Raw genomic sequence first — 19,580 nt, forward strand, 5'->3', positions numbered from 1 at the left:
TATACACATATATGTATAATCATATGTATATAATTTAGGTTTTATTCGATTTTCCGATACACTCGTCCCTCTGTATCCAAGGAGGATTTGTTCCAGGGCTCCCTTCAACTACCCAAATCCAAGGATGCTCAAGTCCCTTGTATAATATTTGCATATAACCTATGCACATCATCTCCAGATGATTTACAATACCCAATACAATGTAAATGCTATGTGAACTGTATTCTTTATAATAGTATTGTTTTTTGGGTTTTTGGCTTGTTATGGAATATTTTCAATCAATCGGGGAGTTGGTTGAATTCAGGGATGGGGAACTGTGTATAAGGAGTGCCAACTGCAGTCCCGGATTCAAAAACGTAGAACATAAAAATGAAGACTCGCTAACGCCGCCTTCCCCTCAACATTTTTTCCTCAGTCTACCTCCAGGGTGTGAACTAACATAAAATCTTAAGGCTCTCCCCCATCGGCTGACTGAATGGACCCCCTCTTGGCCAAAGGAATATCCTAAAACTAAATTGCCTGCCACAAGGAGGGAGGTCAGACATGCCTCATCATGCCCCCCCTCGCATCCTGGAGGCATCCTTTGTAACCCATTAACAAGCCTAAGGGTATGCAAGATAAGCCTGCAGGTCTTCAATTTACACAACAAATGCATGTCTGGTGGCTTGTCTCAGATTAACAGTCCTCCTTATCTTAAAACATTCCAAGCCTTTAGACAAAGCTTCAGGTCTTTATGACCAATTATAAGTCAAATAATCTTTAAATTCACTTATAACCTGTAAGTCCCCGCTTTGAAACGGCCCACCTTTTCAGGCCAAACCAATGTATGTATTGATTTGTGACTTTACCTATAACCCCTGTCTCCTTGAAATGTATAAAACCAAACTGTAACCCAGACACAGCAAGTCGGCCTTGCTCAAGGTTCTTGGGCATGGCTCTAGGCCATGGTTCTCAAATTTGGCTCAGAATAAACCTCCTTAAATTATTTTATAGAATTTGTCTTCTTTTCCATTGACAAGGGGAAGCTTAAACTATGAAATCTCCCAAACCGCTCCAACACGCCTCCAGCTCTGACACGAAGTGAATCCGGTGCAGGAGTTGGCCTCCAATACCCCAGGGGGCGCTGCACAGAATTTGATCGCCAAGGGTACTGCAGTGCAAGGGCTGGAATGATTTCCGCCCTGGAAGCATTTCCGTTCCGCCAGGTTCCGGCGTTCCTGTGACGCATTTCCGGTTAGCTGAGCCGCGCACGTGCGACAGCAAAGGAAGTAGCGTCAACCCCGAGAGCAGAGGATCCGTGCGGTGGCGGCAAGGTCTAGGGACGCTTTTGCAACATGTCTCACCTGCCCATGAAACTCCTGCGCAAGAAGATCGAGAAGCGGAACCTCAAATTGCGGCAGCGAAACCTAAAACTGCAGGGTAAGATGCGCTGAATCTCGCGATGGCTGAGGCGGTCCACGCGCGGGCCGTGGCGCGCTCGGGCGGCCGGGAGGGCTGTTGGGGAGGCCCTGCGACCCCGGTGTGGCGGAGGCAGCTCTCCTCGGAGCACGTGTGATTGTGGAGAGTGAAAAGGCAGCCTGGGCTGCCCAGTCGCCGCGTGGCCCCGGAACTGCTCCTGACCTTTTGGGGCATCAGTTTCTACAGGGTTAGAGCAGGAGGCCTCTGCGTTCCCATCCAGGCTTCCGGCAGGGCTTCCAGCTAAACCTGCCTTTTGCATTTGCGCCTGCACATTTTGACTCCCTCAACACCTTCAGGTCACACTTCACACGCAGCCCTCCCTGTGACCGATCAGACACGTGGGACGTTCTCTTGTCCACGCACCTTTCACATCATGTATTTAGTTTTTGTATTTCTTCCCCAAAAAGTTCGTGTCGTCTTTCACAGAGCTTCTGTGATACTGTTGCCTGCTTTTACCCATCTCCACGCTCTCTCTTGACTCCTGTAACACTTCCTCATTTTCAGCTGGGAAGTGGCTTCTCCACAGGTTGAAACGCAGAGCTTCTCTGCCCAGTATTCCGTCACTCTCAACTTTAGGTTTTGAATTACTTAAGAGCTTCTACATGTTTGTGTCCTGCACGGTGACTTACGTGAAAATGATTTTACATAAATGTTACTTTTCTTAGCTACCTCATTTACAGTCCCAATTTTCTGACAGTGGACCACAGATGTTGAAGTGTGTTAACGTTCTAAAGTTTCCTTATATTTCCAATTCCTATAGCATAATAGTACAGCATTACTATTTCTTCATATAGATATTGATAATTTGAACAAAAGACGGTGTTACTTATATTTTATCTTTTTTGTTTTATATATATGAACAGGAGAACTTTTGTAAAGATAGTCTCAGGTACAAGTCATTGGTTCCTTAATGACAGGGATGTGTTCTGAGAAATGCATATAAATGCATATTTCATTGTGCGAACGTCGTAGAGTATACTTACACAAACCTAGATGGTACATCTTACTACACATCTAGGCTGTGTGGTATAGCCTATTTCTGCTAGGCTACAACTCTGCAAAGCATGTTGCCATACTGAATACTGCAGGCACTTGTAACAAAATGGTAAATATTTGTATAGCTAAACGTAGAAAAGGTACAGTAAAAATACTGCCATATAAAAGATAAAAATGGTACACCTGTGTAGGGCACTTACCATGAATGGAGCTTGTAGGACTGGAAGTTGCTCTGCAAGAGTCAGTGGTGAGTAACTGAAGATCTAGAACGTTACTGTGCACTACTATAGATTTTATAAAATACTGTGTAGCTGTACAGAACTATTTTCTTTATATCCTTATTCTATAAGCTTTTTTATTTTTAAAATTTGTTATCTTTTTTACTTTTAAACTGTTTGTTAAAAACTAAAATACAAACACACACACTAGCCTAGGCCTACACAGTGTCAGGATCATCAATATCACTGTCTTCCACCTCCACATCTTGTCCTCCGGAAGGTCTTCAGGGGCAATAACACGCATGCAGCTGTCATCTCCTATGATTACAATGCCATCTTCTGAATTACCTCCTGTAGGATCTACCTGAAGCTATTTTATAGTTAACTTTTTTTATATATATAATTAGAAGGGGTACACTCTAAGATAAGGATAAAAAGTATAATATAGTAAGTACATAAACCAGTAACATAGTTGTTCATTATCATTACCAAGTATCAGATACTGTAGTAAGTGCTATACTTCATACAGCTAGCATCACACAGGTTTGTTTACATCAGCATCACCACAAATACATGAATAATACATTGCCCTGTGACATTGCTGCCTCTGTGATGGCACAGCTCCATTATAATCCTATGGGACCACCATCATATGTGGTCCATTGTTGGCCAAAATGTTACGCAGCACATGACTGTATTTTTGTATAATAAATATTGGGATAAATAAGTGGTTTTATCAACTGAATTTTCAATTCACTGCAGTTTAGGGAAGTTAGGATTGAATGTTTAAAAGTCATATGAGAAATGGTAGATTTGTGAATGAGGCGTAAATGTCTTTCAATGTATCAGTTAGTCATATGTTTACCAAATACTTAATATTAAACTGTTTATTTTGTAACTGCCATTGTCTGACCCCATCTGTTTAAATATTTGACCTCATTGAAGTTTTTGTGTCCCAGACTCCTTAAAGACAGAGATATGGTCTTTTGAAGTTAGGAAATCAATATAGCTTTCCCTTTTCCACCATTTTTCTCCTGTAGTAGAACACCATAGCATTGCAGGTGGTTTTAACAGTGTACATGAAAGAGAAGAAAAAGCTGAACAGTTTTAGTTCTGGAAGCTATGGAATTTATTATGTGGGATTTCACTGTTTCTAAGTAAACCTCCCCTTCTTTGCCACAGTGTGTGTTATATTTTTAAACAGGGGCCTTGAGTGTGAGCCTGTCAGAAACTCAAAATGGAGATGTATCTGAAGAAACAACAGAAGGTGGAAAAGTTAAAAAATCCCTAAAACAGTCAATGAAGGTGGGCTTGTCAAAAGCTCAAAATGGAGACCTGTCTGAAGAAACAGTGGAAAATATAAAAGTAAAAAAATCCCCCCAGAAATCTACCGTATTAACCAATGGACAAGCAGCAATGCAGTCTCCCAATTCAGAATCAAAAAAAAAAAAGAAGAAGAAGAAGAGAAAAATGGTAAATGATTCTGGGCCTGGTAGGTATTTTCTTTGAACTTGAGCCATTCAAACATTTTTTCACAGACAGTTACCATTACACCTTCCTTCTTCTTATAATTGTGTGCACGTGACGTATAAGAATCCCTTGCGTCACCAGTCTACTGGAGACTAGCCTGGTAGCTGAAGGAAGCATTTTATTGGTGGAAAGGGAGAGTGCGTTTTAACTTTCTCAAAATATCAAGCAATGTGTCATGTTTTTATGTTCTCTAACCTTTGAAGAAAACCTCACATTTAGATAAGACTTTTTATTATAGAATTCTAGAAATTTGCTCTTTGGGGCAGTTAGCTGGGCTTTTTATGATAGAACATACTATAGCATAGCATAGGATTACCTGTTTGCTGACAGAATTGCAGAATTTCTAACACTAAAGAAATCCGGGCTGGTAGTAAGATCTCTCTTCCTAGGCCTTTCTGTATTAAGGGACTTTGCATTTAGGATTTTTTTTTCATTTGCTTTTTTTGCCCCATTCCTTACCTTTTCCTCCCATAAATTCCTCCTTTAAAGGGAGTCTTAGTTGCAAGTAGCATTTAGTAAACTTCTAAATGGAACAATAATTTCCAAGTGAGTAAAGAAGTAAAGTGGGCAAGGGGAGAAAGAAGGACCATTTTTTGAAGATGATTGGCTTTGAATAAGCTCAGGTGAAGGAATGGGCATTGTACAAGCAGAGATTTCGAGGTAGGATAGGACAGGAGTCTGCAAACTATCTGACCTTCCACCTATTTTTGTAAGTAAATATTGGGTCACAGTAGTGCCCATTTTGTTGTCTTTATGATGACAGAGACCATATGGCCTGCAAAACCTAAACTTTTCCAGCCCCTGAGTTAGAATATCCTATTTATGTATCTTACATGAAATAAGGGTTTCATTTAGAAAGAGCTTTGAACTTTTCCAAACATACATGGCTGTCTTCATACAGCCTACTAAAAACATTGTAGATTATGAGAAATAACTGAAGCAGAAAGTAAAACAAGATAGGGAAATGCATGAGGATTAGGAATTAGTTCTGATCGAAAGTAATTGTAATCCTGTTCTAAAATTATCAATGCCTTTACGATTCTCATTCCCTGTGCCCAGGGAAGTGACATTTCTACTCTCAAGCATCAAATCACAGTGCTGGGAGTTTTATGTAAACTTTGAGAACTATTCTAGGGAAAACAAAAGTGGTAAGTCCTGGAGACCAGCTAATGACATCCATGGCATTTGAACATGTGGAACCTACAGAGTTGATTAATTCCTGGAAGGGTGACAGTAGGGTACAGGGAAGAGGCCAGTCCTGGGCTACAAAGAGTTCTGAGCTCTGGTCTAGGTTAGTTCTGTTCAAACTAGCATCACTAACTGCCACAAATTTGTGCAAAAGTCCAGCATGCTAGTTAATCCATTTGACCCAGAGTGGAATGTTGAGGAGGGAACTGGGAGGTAGAACTGGAAAGGTAGTTTCGGGTCCTGTTATGAAAGCTGTGAATGTAGAAGTGAAGCTAGGAAGCCCTGCCTTTCCTCCCTCACCACTGACAGCCAAGGAGCAGTTCAGTTTATGTCAGTCACCTGGGTAGGTGGGTGCCCTCGCAAAATCTGTCTCGAGTAACATGAAGAGCCTTTGGTTTTTCCATTCATCTTTAAAACAAAACAGCTTTTACAGAAAATTTATGGTAATTGGTATGGGAAGAAAAATCAGTGCTCATAATGAGCTTTTAAGAATTATGTTACTCCGATGTGCTTTTTTTTTCCTCAGCGAAATGTGTGGAACTTGTAATTAGTATTTTTATATTGTTTAATTAACCTCTAAAAATTTTTTTTGTTAAATGAGATGATATGATACATTAAGAGCCTAAAAAAATTTTGTTAAGCCAAATCTTTTGTACCCTGGGTTTTTAAATATAACCAAATCCTTTTATTATGAAAAAGATTCTTCACAAATTGAGTATGTTAAGCTTTTGAAAATACACCTCTTTGCGTCACAAATCTTTTATTTCGTTGATCTCACTTGGCATTTTTATTTTAAGGAAAAAATTTTTTGTGTTTTGTCCTTTAAAACCAAAGATGCAAAAAAAGCAAAAACTGAAAACAAAGGGCAGTCCAAAGAAGCAAGCGCTGAGGCACAGGAAGAAACAGGAAACAAGGTGGAGAAGCCAGGTGCTGAGGAGGATGACAGTGAAGTGCCCAGCCTGCCCCTGGGACTGACAGGTAACTGCCAGGAAGCTTTCCAGACCCAGCTTCTAAAAACGTTGTGCTCCTCTCAGAGGATTATAGGATTGAAGGTTCTGTTATGACTTCTAATTTGACTGGAAAACAACTATCAACAAATGTTCTGTGTGTCTTCTGCTGCTTTTTGTCTTTATCATCTACTTTATGGTGCCTGAGTTATTTTGTTCCCTATTTTTTTTTCCTTTTCTCCATTCCTAACACCAAGTATTTATATGCGCACAAGCAGCTTCCAGGATCCTTTGTTTTTTTGCTTTTTTCTTTTCTAAGGCTCATTCCACGCTGTATTGGAAAATCACTGGCCCAAAAGTCTGAAGACTAGAGATTTAATACGGGCTTAGTTACTAATAAGGAAGGAAGGATTAAATTAGTATCATTGAGGGACTTGGGCCAGGTTAACCTCCTTTGGCCTTTATTCATTTATAAAGTTAAGAGTTTGGACTGGAATTAGCTGCTTGTAACCAGAAATATCTAGGAGTTATTTGAGTTCTTTCTTAAAATATTGAGGCCACATCTGTTTGGTCAAAACTGGAGAAGTCTTGGCAGTGGTTCTCAAGAGGGCAGTTTTGCCTCGTAGGTGGAATGACAAAATCCTCCTGTTTGCCCAGAACTTCCCCAGATTTGACGCTGAAAGTCCTGAATACGAGGAACCTCCTCTGTCCCAGGTATACAGAGAAGGTTGGTCACCCTACCCCTAGGAGACATTTTTGGTTGTCAGAACTAGGGGCAGTCTACTGAAATCTAGGGCGTGGAGATTAGGGGTGCTTCATAAAATCTTGTAATGCATAGGAAGCCTCCCAAACAAAAAATTACCTGGCCCAAAATGTCAGTAGTGCCAAGGTCAAGACTCCCTGGTTTACAGTAGGGACATGTCGGGGGTGGGGAGCTCCCAGGTAATTTTGATTTTGCCTCCTACTGAGGAATTTGTAGCTATATCTGACTCTGCTCAGTTGTCTTTTTAGAGTGAGTTTAACTGGGTTTTTTTTTAACTGACTTTACACTCGGTTTTGTTTTGTTTTGTTTTTTAATCCTGCCTTGGCATTTTCGTTTTATATAAATCCCTCAATTATTCCTCCTCTCCACCCCTTATTTCGTTGCACCGTAGGCTCTGGACTTTAAATCACACAGGCATCAGCAGTGGAGAAACTTCAGAGGTATAGGGTCTTTTTCTTAATATTATTGCATGGGAATGAACTGGGGTTTAGTCTCCTTTTTTTACTTTAAGAAGCTCTTCCAAGCAAAACTAATTTAGGCAAATATAGCATTATTAACTTTTTTAAAAAGAATTTGCTAATGATAAACTTCTTTTTAGGAGCTTTTGAGGATACTTCATTCACTTCTCTAACTAATCTTGTCAATGAAAACACTCTGAAGGCAATAAAAGAAATGGGCTTTACAAACATGACTGAAATTCAACATAAAAGTATCAGGCCACTTCTGGAAGGCAGGTATGGTTAACATTGATGCTTGGACATTGGCGTCTATATTTAGTGCTAGCAGGTTGTAAAGAAAATATCAGTGTGTTTTGATTTTGCACTGTGTGCTGGGTCTCATATCCAGCCTTCATTAAAGGCTTTAAGTTATTTACTGATGTTTGAAGAAAAGTGTTTACTTCTGTTTTGTAGCACAATTCCGATTTCCAAGTAGATATATAACATAGGTGATTGATATCAGTGAAACAGAAGAGAGGAACTTTGTCTCTCGTGTTCGTGTGGTAGCCTTAGTACCTAAAATGTATGTATATAGTACACAGTAAATATATGCTGAATGAGTAGACTAAATGTCTTTTTCTTTCCCTTTTTAATATTTAGGGATCTTCTAGCAGCTGCAAAAACAGGCAGTGGCAAGACCCTGGCTTTTCTCATTCCTGCTGTTGAACTCATTGTTAAGTTAAAGTTCATGCCCAGGAATGGTAAGCTTTTAATCTGCTCGTTTCTGCCATTATTTCACTGAAAGTTTGTTGTAGTTGTTAGGGACTCACGGTGATAGCCAAGTTTGACTTAACTGTATATCTTTTTTGTTTGTTCATTTCTGTTTTAGGAACAGGAGTCCTTATTCTCTCACCAACTAGAGAACTGGCCATGCAGACTTTCGGTGTTCTTAAGGAGCTGATGACTCACCATGTGCACACATACGGGTTAATAATGGGTGGCAGTAACAGATCTGCTGAAGCACAGAAACTTGCTAATGGGATCAACATCATTGTGGCCACACCAGGCCGTCTCCTGGACCACATGCAGGTCAGAGAATGCTATGATGTAGTGCCTATTTCCTTGTCTCATATAAAACACAAACTTGACAACTAACAGTTTTTCTTTTCCTTTGTTTTGTTAGAATACCCCAGGGTTTATGTATAAAAATCTACAGTGTCTGGTTATTGATGAGGCTGATCGTATCTTGGATGTTGGGTTTGAAGAGGAATTAAAGCAAATTATTAAACTTCTGCCAAGTAAGTAGGTAGCATCTGCATATGGTTTGCAAGGTACCTGTTGGAGGTAGATGAGAATTTTTCCTATTGAAAACTATATTAATACCAGAATTTTACCATAGCGTAAGTGAAGTAGTTGGGCCAATCAGCCTTAGAAGTAGTTTGGAATACAAGCATCAAACTTAGTAGTAACTTAATGTAGTAGTTTTCCCGTTTTAGAGGTTATGATGCAAATTAAACAGTCCTAATGTGGGTCTCATTCCCGCCCTCCTTTACCTATTCTTACCTCATCTAACATCTTCCAAGTAGCCATAGATTTGTCGCCTTTTGTGTTATATTTGACTTGTGCATAGCTTGATTATAGTACTGCAACATTATAAACTGTTTATAAGTGTAATAAAACCATAATCCCATTTGTTATTTATCTTTAGTGCTTTAAGGTATAATTGACATATGTAGATATTTAAAATATACAATTTGATGCTCTTTGACATGTTTACTACTGTGCAGCCATCACAAACAAGGTAATGAACACATCCATCTGCCTCAAAAGTTTCCTCTTTCCCCTTTGCAGTCCCTCCACCCACCCCTCCTCACACACACCCGTCTCTCCCAGGTGACTGTTGGTGTGTTTTCTGTCACTGTCGATAAGCTTGCATTTTCTAGAGATTTAGATCAATGGAATCAGACCGTATGTAGTTCTTTTTGGGCCTAGTTTCTTTCACTCTGCAAATCTTGAGATTCATCCATGCTGTTGCAGCAGTAGTTCTTTTTATTCTTCAGTAGCATTTCATTGTATGAATATACCAGTTTGTTTATCTAGTCCAATATTGATGGCTCTTTCTGCTGCTTAGAGTTTGGGGCTATTAGGAATAAAATTGCTATGAACATTAATCTACAACTCATTGTAGGGGCATATGTCTCCTTTTCTCTTGAATGGCATGACTGGTGTGTGTTTAACTTTTTTAAAAACCTCTAGATGTTTTCCAAAGCAGTTGCGCCATTCTGCATTCCCATCGGCATCATATGAAAGTTCCAGTTCCTCCCTATTAAGTCTTGAAATCGGGTAGAGTTAGCCCCCCAAGTTTGTTCTTTTTCAAAGTCGTTTTGGCTGTTCTTCTCCTTTGCATTTCTATATGAATTTTAGAATCAGTTTGTCAATTTCTGTCCATCCACAAAAAGTCTGGAATCATGATTGAGATTGTATTGAATAGAGGTCATTGGTGGAAGACTGTATTGAATCCTGTAACCTATGAGGAGGTATATCTCCATTTATTAAGTTTTTAATTTCTGTAATTTTTTAGGAGTTTTCAGACTACAGATTTTTTCACATCTTTTGTCAGATTTATATTTCATTAAAATTTCAATTTCCAATTGTTCATTGCCCACATATAAAAATACAGTTGATTTTTTTATATTGATCTTGCATCCAACAAGGTAATTATTCCTGTACTCAAGGATTATTCTGTATAACTTAGCCTTTTGGGTTTTCTACATAGGTAATCACGTACAAATACAGTTCCACTTCTTTATTAATATTTTTTCTTGCCTGATTGCCCTGGCCAGAACCTCCAGTACAATACCGAAGCTGAGTGGTGAGAGCAGACTTCCTTGTCTGGTTCCTGATCTTAGGGGAAAGCATTCAGTTTTTCACCATTAAGTATGTATGAGGTTAGTTGTAGGTTTTATGTAGGTACCCTTTATCAGATTGAGGAATATCCATTTTGTTCCTAGTTTGCGGAGGGTTTCAATTAGCAATAGATGGCCAAATGCTTTTTCTGTGTCTGTTGAAATAATGCGATACTTTTCCTTGAGTTTGTTAATATGGTAAATTATATTGGTTGATTTTTCAAATGTTAAATCAAGCCTGCATTCCTAGAATAAGTCCTACTTGGTCATGATTCATTATCCTTTTTGTATATTGCTGGATTCACTTTGCTAAAATTCTGCTTAGAAATATTGCATTTGTGTTCGTGAATTGGTCCATAAATTTTTTTCTTATAATGTCTTTGTCAGGTTTTTATGCAGGGTAATAGCCGATTTCAAAGAATGGTTGCAAGTAAACTCTCCTTTTTGATTTCCTGGAGAGTTTGTGAAGAACTGATATTTCTTCTTAATATCTGATAGAATGTATCAGTGGAATCTCTTTGGGCCTGGAATTTTTTTTACATGAAGGTGAAGGGTTTGACTGAAGTTTTTTAAATAGATCTAAGGCTGTGCAGGTTTCCTGTTTCTTCTTGTGTAGTTTATTTTTCAAGCAGTTTGTCCATTTCATCTAAGTTCTAAAACGTATAGACCTAAAGTATTTCATAATATGCCCTTTTTACCCTTTATAATATTTGTAGACTCTGTAGTGATATCACAGCTCCCATTTCTGATCATTCTACCTAGAGTATTTGTAGTTGTGAAGCAATTATAAAGATTCCCTGGAAGATTGAGGTTATTTATATGTAAATATATCTGTTTCAGTACGCAGACAAACTATGCTCTTTTCTGCCACACAAACTCGAAAAGTTGAAGACCTGGCAAGGATTTCTCTGAAAAAGGAGCCACTGTATGTTGGTGTCGATGATGATAAAACTAATGCAACAGTGGATGGTCTTGAGCAGGTACTTTTTATCAATAACTTAAACCCTTAATGTCTTAGTGTTTTCATGTACTATTTTGGAAGATTATCTGGAAAGCAAACGGGTTAATGAACTTTTAATTCAAATACAGATAGTCCTCAACTTACAATGGTTTGACTTAAGAGTTTTTGAATTTATGATGATGCAAAAATGATATACATTCAATAGAAACCATACTTCAGTACAGTATTCAGTAAATTATGTGAAATACTTAACACTTTATTATAAAATAGACTTTGTATTAGATGATTTTGTCCAATTGTAGGCTAGTATAAGTGTCCTGAACACATTTAAGGTAAGCTAGTCTACAATGAATGATGTTCAGTAGGTTAGATGTATTAATGCATTTTCAACTTAAAATATTTTCAATTTACAGTGGGTTTATCAACACTGACCCATTTTAAGTAGAGGAGCATCTGTGTAATGAATTCGGGTATTAGATCTAGATACTCCTGGGATACAATGCCATGAACTCTGAAAATAGTTTGATCAGCTCTCTTTACTTTGTTGATACCATTTGTCACATGGCGGGGGCGGGTGTTATTAATAACCGCCAATTTTAAATGTAGTTGTAAAATATTTTTAATGATCTCAGTAAGATGCAAGGCAAGTTAGGTGATGGAGAGACCGGTTCAGGGTGCATAGCTGGGGAAAGGTAGAAATGAGGTGACTGAGATCCAAACTAAGGTGATTAAAATGAGAACTTCAAGATTGAGTCTTGTCGATGAATAAAATATTATCTAACTAGATGTAATTTAAAGAACCTTTGGTTGGTTGTTTAGTTTTTTAAATATTGTAGGTAAAGTATGACATGGTATATGCTATGTTTATCATTGTTCTCCATCGGAGTACATTCGTTACGAAGCTAAAAATATCTGTTTGATTCATTTGTATCTGTTCATTTGAACCATTCCTAGGGATATGTTGTTTGTCCCTCTGAAAAGAGATTCCTGCTGCTCTTTACATTCCTTAAGAAGAACCGAAAAAAGAAACTGATGGTCTTCTTTTCATCCTGTATGTCCGTGAAATACCACTACGAGTTGCTGAACTACATTGATTTGCCTGTCTTGGCCATTCATGTAAGTGATTATGATGAGCTTATTAAAACCAGCTTGTGCTTGTCAAGTCCTGTAGATTATGGGATTGGAGGTACTGCTCTCTCCTCTAAATGTCGTTCTGAGTAGTTTGATCATCACTAGGTGGTGGATCCTGTATGGAGGGACAAGGACTTGTCAGAGGAGTAAGAGACACACCATCCTCTTGGAGGAGCCAGTTGGGGAAATAGTGCATAATCCAGCGGGGAGCTTGAATTAAAGTAGGGTAACGACTCCAAGTTTGGAGACTGTACAGCTAGGCTTCTTAGAAACAGCCTCAAGGTTCTAGCTCTAAAGAGTTTTTTTATTTGATTCTAGGGAAGGCAGAAGCAAAATAAGCGTACCACCACATTCTTCCAGTTCTGCAACGCAGATTCAGGGATATTGTTATGCACGGATGTGGCAGCAAGAGGGCTGGATATTCCTGAAGTCGACTGGATTGTTCAGTATGACCCTCCGGATGACCCTAAGGTAACCGGCGTCCTTGGGGTGTCTTCACATTGGCTCCACATTAAGGAGTGCACTTACTCTCCAGGTTCCCTGGGAAATACCCCATTTCACGTTCATAAGGTTTATCCCTGTTAGTGACTCTGCAGTATTTCTCTCATGTTGATAAGTATTTAAGGCTTTGCGGGGCTCATGGGGGGCTTACATGGAGGTTTTAGAGACTTCAGTGGGATTTAAGTTAAGAATGTTAGATCCTTGGAATGATCAGTTAAGAGCAACAGGTAGCTGAAGGAAATAAAATTTACTTAAGGAGGTAAATAAGATTATGTAGTAAATATAGTAGAATGTGGGGACATAATACTCATTTTATTAGATCACACTGTTAATGTGCACATTGTGTCCAGCCTTTTTAGGCCTTGGTCATTAGCCGTTCAGCCCTCCAGGGATGGCGTGTGCAGGGGAGTGATAGCCTGGCTCTGGGGCCAGTCCTGTGGGAGGTGCACCATCTCAGGACAGGTGTACTGGTGCACCTCTGTCACCACTGTGCACATATTTCAAGTGCAGGCATGTTCCTGATGCGCTCGTGTGGAAGTCAGTGCATTAACTCAAGCGTTCTTTCTCTACCAAAGGAATATATTCATCGTGTCGGTAGAACGGCCAGAGGCCTAAATGGAAGAGGGCATGCCTTGCTCATTTTGCGCCCAGAAGAACTGGGTTTCCTTCGTTACCTGAAGCAATCCAAGGTAAAGATCTTTACTTGGAACATCTTAAATTGGAAACAGATCCCTCTTGGTGTGTAGGGATTGTTAGCAAGCACTATTTCTACGTGTGTCGGTGCGTCGGCAGTCTTGAGTCAGAGCAGTGCTATTAAAACAGTTGTTACGGCAGTTAAGCAAGGAAGATTTTATGCACTTCTGGCCAGGAGGAAGGGACAGAAGGAACTACCCTCATGGCTCAACCCCTTAGCTCTGGGTTGCTCAGTAGCACCTCTTGTGTCCCAGTCTCTCCCTTCCTGATCCCTACAGACCTGTTTGAAACTTTGTCCACTCCTTTTACGTTCCCTCACACCTGGTCACCTCTCCTCCTGCCCCCCTTCCTGCAGTCCCTTCATCCTCGTGTCTTTCCCTCTTGCCTCATGTGAAGCAGTGGGGATCCCCATTCATCCTGCCCCTCCCTGCCCCTTTGCCTGCTTTTGTCCCACATTCATCTATACTCGGCCTTTGATCTCGTTCTTACAGTTAGTGCTTGACCATCTCAGGTCTCACACTGTGGAAAAAGTAACTTCAACCCTAAACCTATTCTGTTTCCACTATCTCCAAGATAGCTACTGCCCATTGCCTTTCCTTAGTCTGCCTTTTTGGGAAAATGGTTTATATTTTTCCTAGTTGCCTCCCACTGGGTCCCCATCCACCCTAATCTGGCTTTGGCCTCCTTCCATCTCCGCAGAACTGAATCCATCAGAATGATAAGTGGTCTTTTTATTGCTGGGCCTTGGGAGTGCACCTCAGGCCTTCTCTCTGACACTTGCCTCCCCGTTGGCCTCCCTGGCATAGTCTTGCCAGGTAGGTTTCCTCCACCCTGCAGCTGTGTGCAGTTCCCTGAAATTGTTCCATGGCCTCTGCACACTTCTTCAGCATGCTCTGCTCTCAGCTAGCTGCTCTCTCTTCTGGGGAGCCATCTCTGATCTCCTGCCCTCCTCCGTGTTCCCACAGCGCTGGTGCTCATTAAGTTGTCATTTCATCACTTTGTCTCCCCCACAAGACTATAAGCTCTCTGAGGACAGAGTCCAGGACTTGGGCACCTGTTTTTCCCCCACCACCTAACACAAGTCTGGCACTATTCCATTTATTTAATAAGTGACGACTGACAGCAGAGCTCTGCTGTAGGAGTTTGTGGTCATCGTGGCCTCTGATGTCACAAACCCCAATCACAGGGCTGTGTGGTATTAGGGCCCCTCTTGTGACATGGGGAGAAAGGCAAATGGTCCTTCTAACTAGAAGCTTCAGGCTACTTCATCACTCCAAATAATCAGGATTATAGAGGTCTTAGAGAAAAGTGCTTCACCAACTCATTGTCCTTGTTCAATTTCTCACCTTACTTTTCAGAAAGAAAGTACCATTTTCCTAACTCAGCAAAGCAAAGACAGAACTTTTCCATCAACGTTGGCAGACTAGAGACAGCAGATTTTGCATCTGTCCTAAGGGATTCCACAGGCCTGGTCATCCTTCCCTGTCTTCAGCACCTAATAAATAACCAGAATGTTGATCATCCTCGTTTACCAATCTTTATACTTCTGTTTTCTAGGTTCCATTAAGTGAATTTGACTTTTCCTGGTCTAAAATTTCCAACATCCAATCTCAGGTTTGTTTTTTTAAATACTTGTGAGTAAGAGGGAACCTTGTCCCCGCACGACCTTTGCAGTGTTCAGTAGGCGGTCACTGTCCTCTGGGTCTGCCCTGTCATAAAATGGGGGGTTGGACTGTGTGCTCTTCAAGGGTGCTTGCTGTGGTTACCACGGTCCCGTGCTCTCTTCCTCCTCCCAGTCCACACCCTGCAAAAACTTTGGCCTTGTTCTTACTACAGCAAATAGTACAAAGCCTAGAACAAGTGTATTGGAATACATGTTTTTTAGGGAATGGCTTTGCTCTAGAATATTTGAAATCTGCTTTTTTATTTTATTAAAACCAAAGTTTCTTTCTATTTCAGCTTGAACAATTGATTGAAAAGAACTACTTTCTTCATAAGTCAGCCCAGGAAGCATATAAGTCATACATCCGTGCCTATGATTCCCACTCTCTGAAACAGATCTTTAATGTTAATAACTTAAATTTGCCTCAAGTTGCTCTGTCATTTGGTTTCAGGGTGCCTCCTTTTGTTGATCTGAGTATCCTTTTCTTTGTTATGAAGTCATCCCGGAACTAAGGAACAAAAGCTTGAGGGAGGGGCGTTTGGGTTGGTGGGCACTCTGGCTGCAGACTGGAGGCCCAGGTGCTCCTCCTGGCCAGTGTCTGCCTGTCTGTGCTGGCACGGGACACAGGTAGGATGGGGTGACCGGGGATTAATAATCAAGATGCGGTTGCAGGAACAAGGCAGCTTATGACTCAAGCCTTAAAAAGACAAATTTGTCAGACCGAGCCAGTGGTAGTTGTGCATTTCTGGCAGAAGCACAGAGAGGTACAGTAGCAGAACTCAGTGCTGAGGCCGTGCCGTAGGACGTGCTTGGAGGAACGGAATGCTCTGAAGCTGAAGAGAGGATGGGACTTTTCAAAGAGTTTAAGTCCTCTTCAAGCCCTTGTTTTATACCAAGAAGTGGCAAGTCCAGCAAAAGAAAAGAAAACAAGCGTTGCTCAAGATAAAAGGCAAAGGGAATACTTCCAGTTGCCTCTGAGGGGAATAGAGAGGACCAAATTTTGGGCCACCATCCCCATCGTAGGCCTTGAGTAAATGTCCCTTATGATGAATGTATGTTGAACTGTGTGAGGGGAAGAACAGCTCCCTAACTTGGTTAAGCACACCCTTACCAGCTCCCAACAGAGATGAAAGTCATTTGTTTTGACACTGGGGTTTATTTTAAATGTGATCTATGAACTTCCTGATTGACATCTTAACACCTTAATCACTCATTCTCATGAATTTCATTGTGTGGAGGAAATAATTAATATGACTATTACAGTGAACTTTAAAATCACACCTGCTAATACCAGACCACAATCTTGCGGTGACTGATTTTCTGGAAATACATTGCTGAGGTTTACGCTGTTGAGAGAAGGGTGTGGTAGAGGGACAGTGGTGTGCCTGCTGGTTTTTCTCTTTGTAGACGTTAGACTGGAGTTCATTGTCTTTGTTGCTTGATTTCCTTAACATCCACCTTCAGATGTGAATAGCAATGAAGGCAAGCATAAAAAGAGAGGAGGCGGTGGTGGATTTGGCTACCAGAAAACCAAGAAAGTTGAGAAGTCCAAAATCTTTAAAAACATTAGCAAGAAATCATCTGACAGCAGACAGTTCTCTCACTGAAGACGCAAGTTCCTTTCATCTTGAATAGCTTGGCCCTGAAATGGACTTTTTCCCCTTGCTCTAACCAAGGAATTTTTGTAGCCTTTAGAATTTGGCCTGATCTGACAGGAGTATGAATTGGCCTGGGTTGTAAGCACTGAGCACTGTTATTTTCAGCAAGTATGTTTTTTTATTTTGGGGATATAAAACAAACTAATTTTCTTGGTTGCCCAAGGTCAAAGCAAGGAATCTATCTGGACTTTTTTATCATGGTACAATATTTTAATTTTAAATACATACACACAAATTTATGTTATTGTTTTAATATAATTTTTTATGCCTTTCCTTCCTGGTGTGTGAAGATTTCTGCAACATAGATTGCTGTACTAACTTGTTGCGGGACCTAGTGTACTGGGCAGGTGGTAATGCACAAATAAGTCTCAGTCTGTTTTTTGCTTTTAGTTGTTTCTTGGACCTTAATGGTATCTTTTGATCCCTCCTGAAAATGCTGCAGTGTATAAGGGCAGAGCTTTGGGAAATACCTAAGAAGCACCTTAGGGTAAAGACTACATCACTTTTATATATTCTTGATTTTAAAACAATGAGCTTTTCTCACATTTTTTAAGAGCAAGAAATACGGGTTATTTGTCCTTATTATTTGAATAGTGTCCCTAGCAGTCATAACATGGGGGAGAGGGGTGAGAATTATGAGCTTCATTTATACCAATATTGGTATAATACACTGCTGCCCTTCATTTGGTAACTTAGCAAAGACTTGGGAAAAAAAAAAGAAGAAGAATAGTGTTACTCCAGTTTTGTTTATTTCAAGGTGGTTTGGGTTCCGGAAGCCCTTCCAGCTTGGCAGAGTACTTAGATGCCAAGGCCAGCTATCAGTAGACTTAAAGCCAAGCCATCACAGTGCTCAGCATACATTAATGTTAGTTTCTTTGCGAGGAAAAATTACCTGTTCCAGACCATGAAACAAAAAATAGATCTGCAGTAGAAATTGAAAATGAACAGAGGTCAGAAAAAAATAGCTAAGTCAGTGATTTAGTCAGATGCATTTTTTTGTCCTAGGAGCACATCCTTTCTCATGTGTTTGATGTCGTATGTTTGCAGTCCCCAGGCCGTGGACCAGTAGGGTCTGTGGCCTGTTAGGAACAGTGCGGTACAGTAGGAGGTGAGCATCCAGCAAGGCAGCGCTGCTGGCAGTGAAGCTTCGTCTGTATTGACAGCCGCTTCCCATCACTCGCATCGCAGCATAAGCTCTGCCTGCTGTCAGTAGATTTTCGTACTGCACACCCTGCTGTAAGCTGCGCGTGTGAGGGATCTAGCTTGCGTGCTCCTTATGAGCATCTAATGCCTGATGATCTGAGGTGGAGCTGATGGGGTGATGCTAGCTCTGGGGAGCGGCTGCAAATCCAGATTATCATTAGCAGAGAGGTCTGACTGCACGATAAATGTCATGTGCTTGAATCATCCTGAAACCATCCCCCCACCCCTGGTCTGTGGAAAAAATTGTCTTCCGTGACACTGGTCCCTGATGCCAAAAAGGATGGGGACTGCTTTTATATAACTACAAAATAGCATTTCAAAATTCAAAACAAAAGTTGCTAGCATTTTGCTTTTGTGCCAGTTATTATTCAGGGTCCCATTAAATGTGAGTATACTGAGAACATCAAATATAGAGCAAACAGTCTGATAATTAACATTCCGGCAGGAAAAAACAATGCTCCCCCTCTGGGCTTGACCGTGGTCACCTTGGCTGTCCTGGGTTTCAAGCCTTGGCTGCTGGGTTCCTGGCTTCTTGGATTCCTGACCCATAACTGTTGCCAGTATCTTGTTTCTCTTTTTTGTTTCAGAAATGATCATGTTTTTAAAAATATACAAATGGAAGAATATTTAATCACTGAACAGGAGTAAAATACTGTTGATATTTTGGTATATAACCTTCCAATTTTTTCTGTGCATGTTCTTATGCATTTGTATTCTTTTTTATCAAAAGTGAAATCATCCTCTGCCTACTTGTAACCAGCTTGCTTCATAACATGTTACTTTCCTGTGTCATTAAATAATTACATCAGTCTTGTATTTCATTTATGGCTGTGCTTCATTAGCCCTCGCTTGGTCTCCCAGGATTTGGGTTCAAGATACCTGCTTGTCCCAGACTGTCTCACCCTGTCGCAGCGAGTCCAGTGCCCCCATTTGTCTTGTCATTGTCGACCCAGGATGAGTCAGTCTGCAGCGGGTTTCAGAGAGAAGTGTGTAAACAGAAGGTGGAAAGATTGGTCCTACCATAACACCTTGGCTCATTCCTGGTGCAGTAGTCCCCTCTTACCTGCAGTCTCAGGCACCTGTGGTCAGCCGTGGCCTGAAAATGGGTGAGTACAGTACAATAAGGTATTGTGAGAGAGGCCCGTTCATACAACTTTTTGTTATTCTATTATTGTTCATCTCTTACTGTGCCCAATTTATAAATTAAACTTTATCATAGCTATGTATGTATAGGGAAGAACGTAGTATATATAGGATTTGGTACTATCCACAGCTTCAGGCATCCGCTGGGGGTCTTGGGACAAATTCCCTGAGGGTAAGGGGGGAC

At 40.6% G+C, this 19,580-nt stretch overlaps 1 protein-coding gene across 1 annotated transcript; it reads left to right on the forward strand.

The window, feature by feature from the left end:
- Window positions 1-1,264: 1,264 nt before the first annotated feature.
- On the forward strand, window positions 1,265-17,322 carry DDX18 (DEAD (Asp-Glu-Ala-Asp) box polypeptide 18). Its single transcript, XM_012644679.1, has 14 exons — window positions 1,265-1,419; window positions 3,877-4,164; window positions 6,225-6,368; window positions 7,699-7,834; window positions 8,198-8,298; window positions 8,427-8,626; window positions 8,721-8,835; window positions 11,284-11,423; window positions 12,359-12,520; window positions 12,854-13,006; window positions 13,612-13,725; window positions 15,287-15,343; window positions 15,689-15,866; window positions 16,857-17,322. The coding sequence occupies exons 1-14, from the start codon at window positions 1,335-1,337 to the stop codon at window positions 16,997-16,999; spliced, it is 2,016 nt and encodes a 671-aa protein (XP_012500133.1). The 5' UTR covers window positions 1,265-1,334; the 3' UTR covers window positions 17,000-17,322.
- Window positions 17,323-19,580: the final 2,258 nt, after the last annotated feature.

This window comes from Propithecus coquereli, unplaced genomic scaffold (assembly GCF_000956105.1).
Source record: "Propithecus coquereli isolate 6110/MARCELLA unplaced genomic scaffold, Pcoq_1.0 Scaffold217, whole genome shotgun sequence".
In the NCBI taxonomy this organism is placed as follows: Eukaryota; Metazoa; Chordata; class Mammalia; order Primates; family Indriidae; genus Propithecus; species Propithecus coquereli.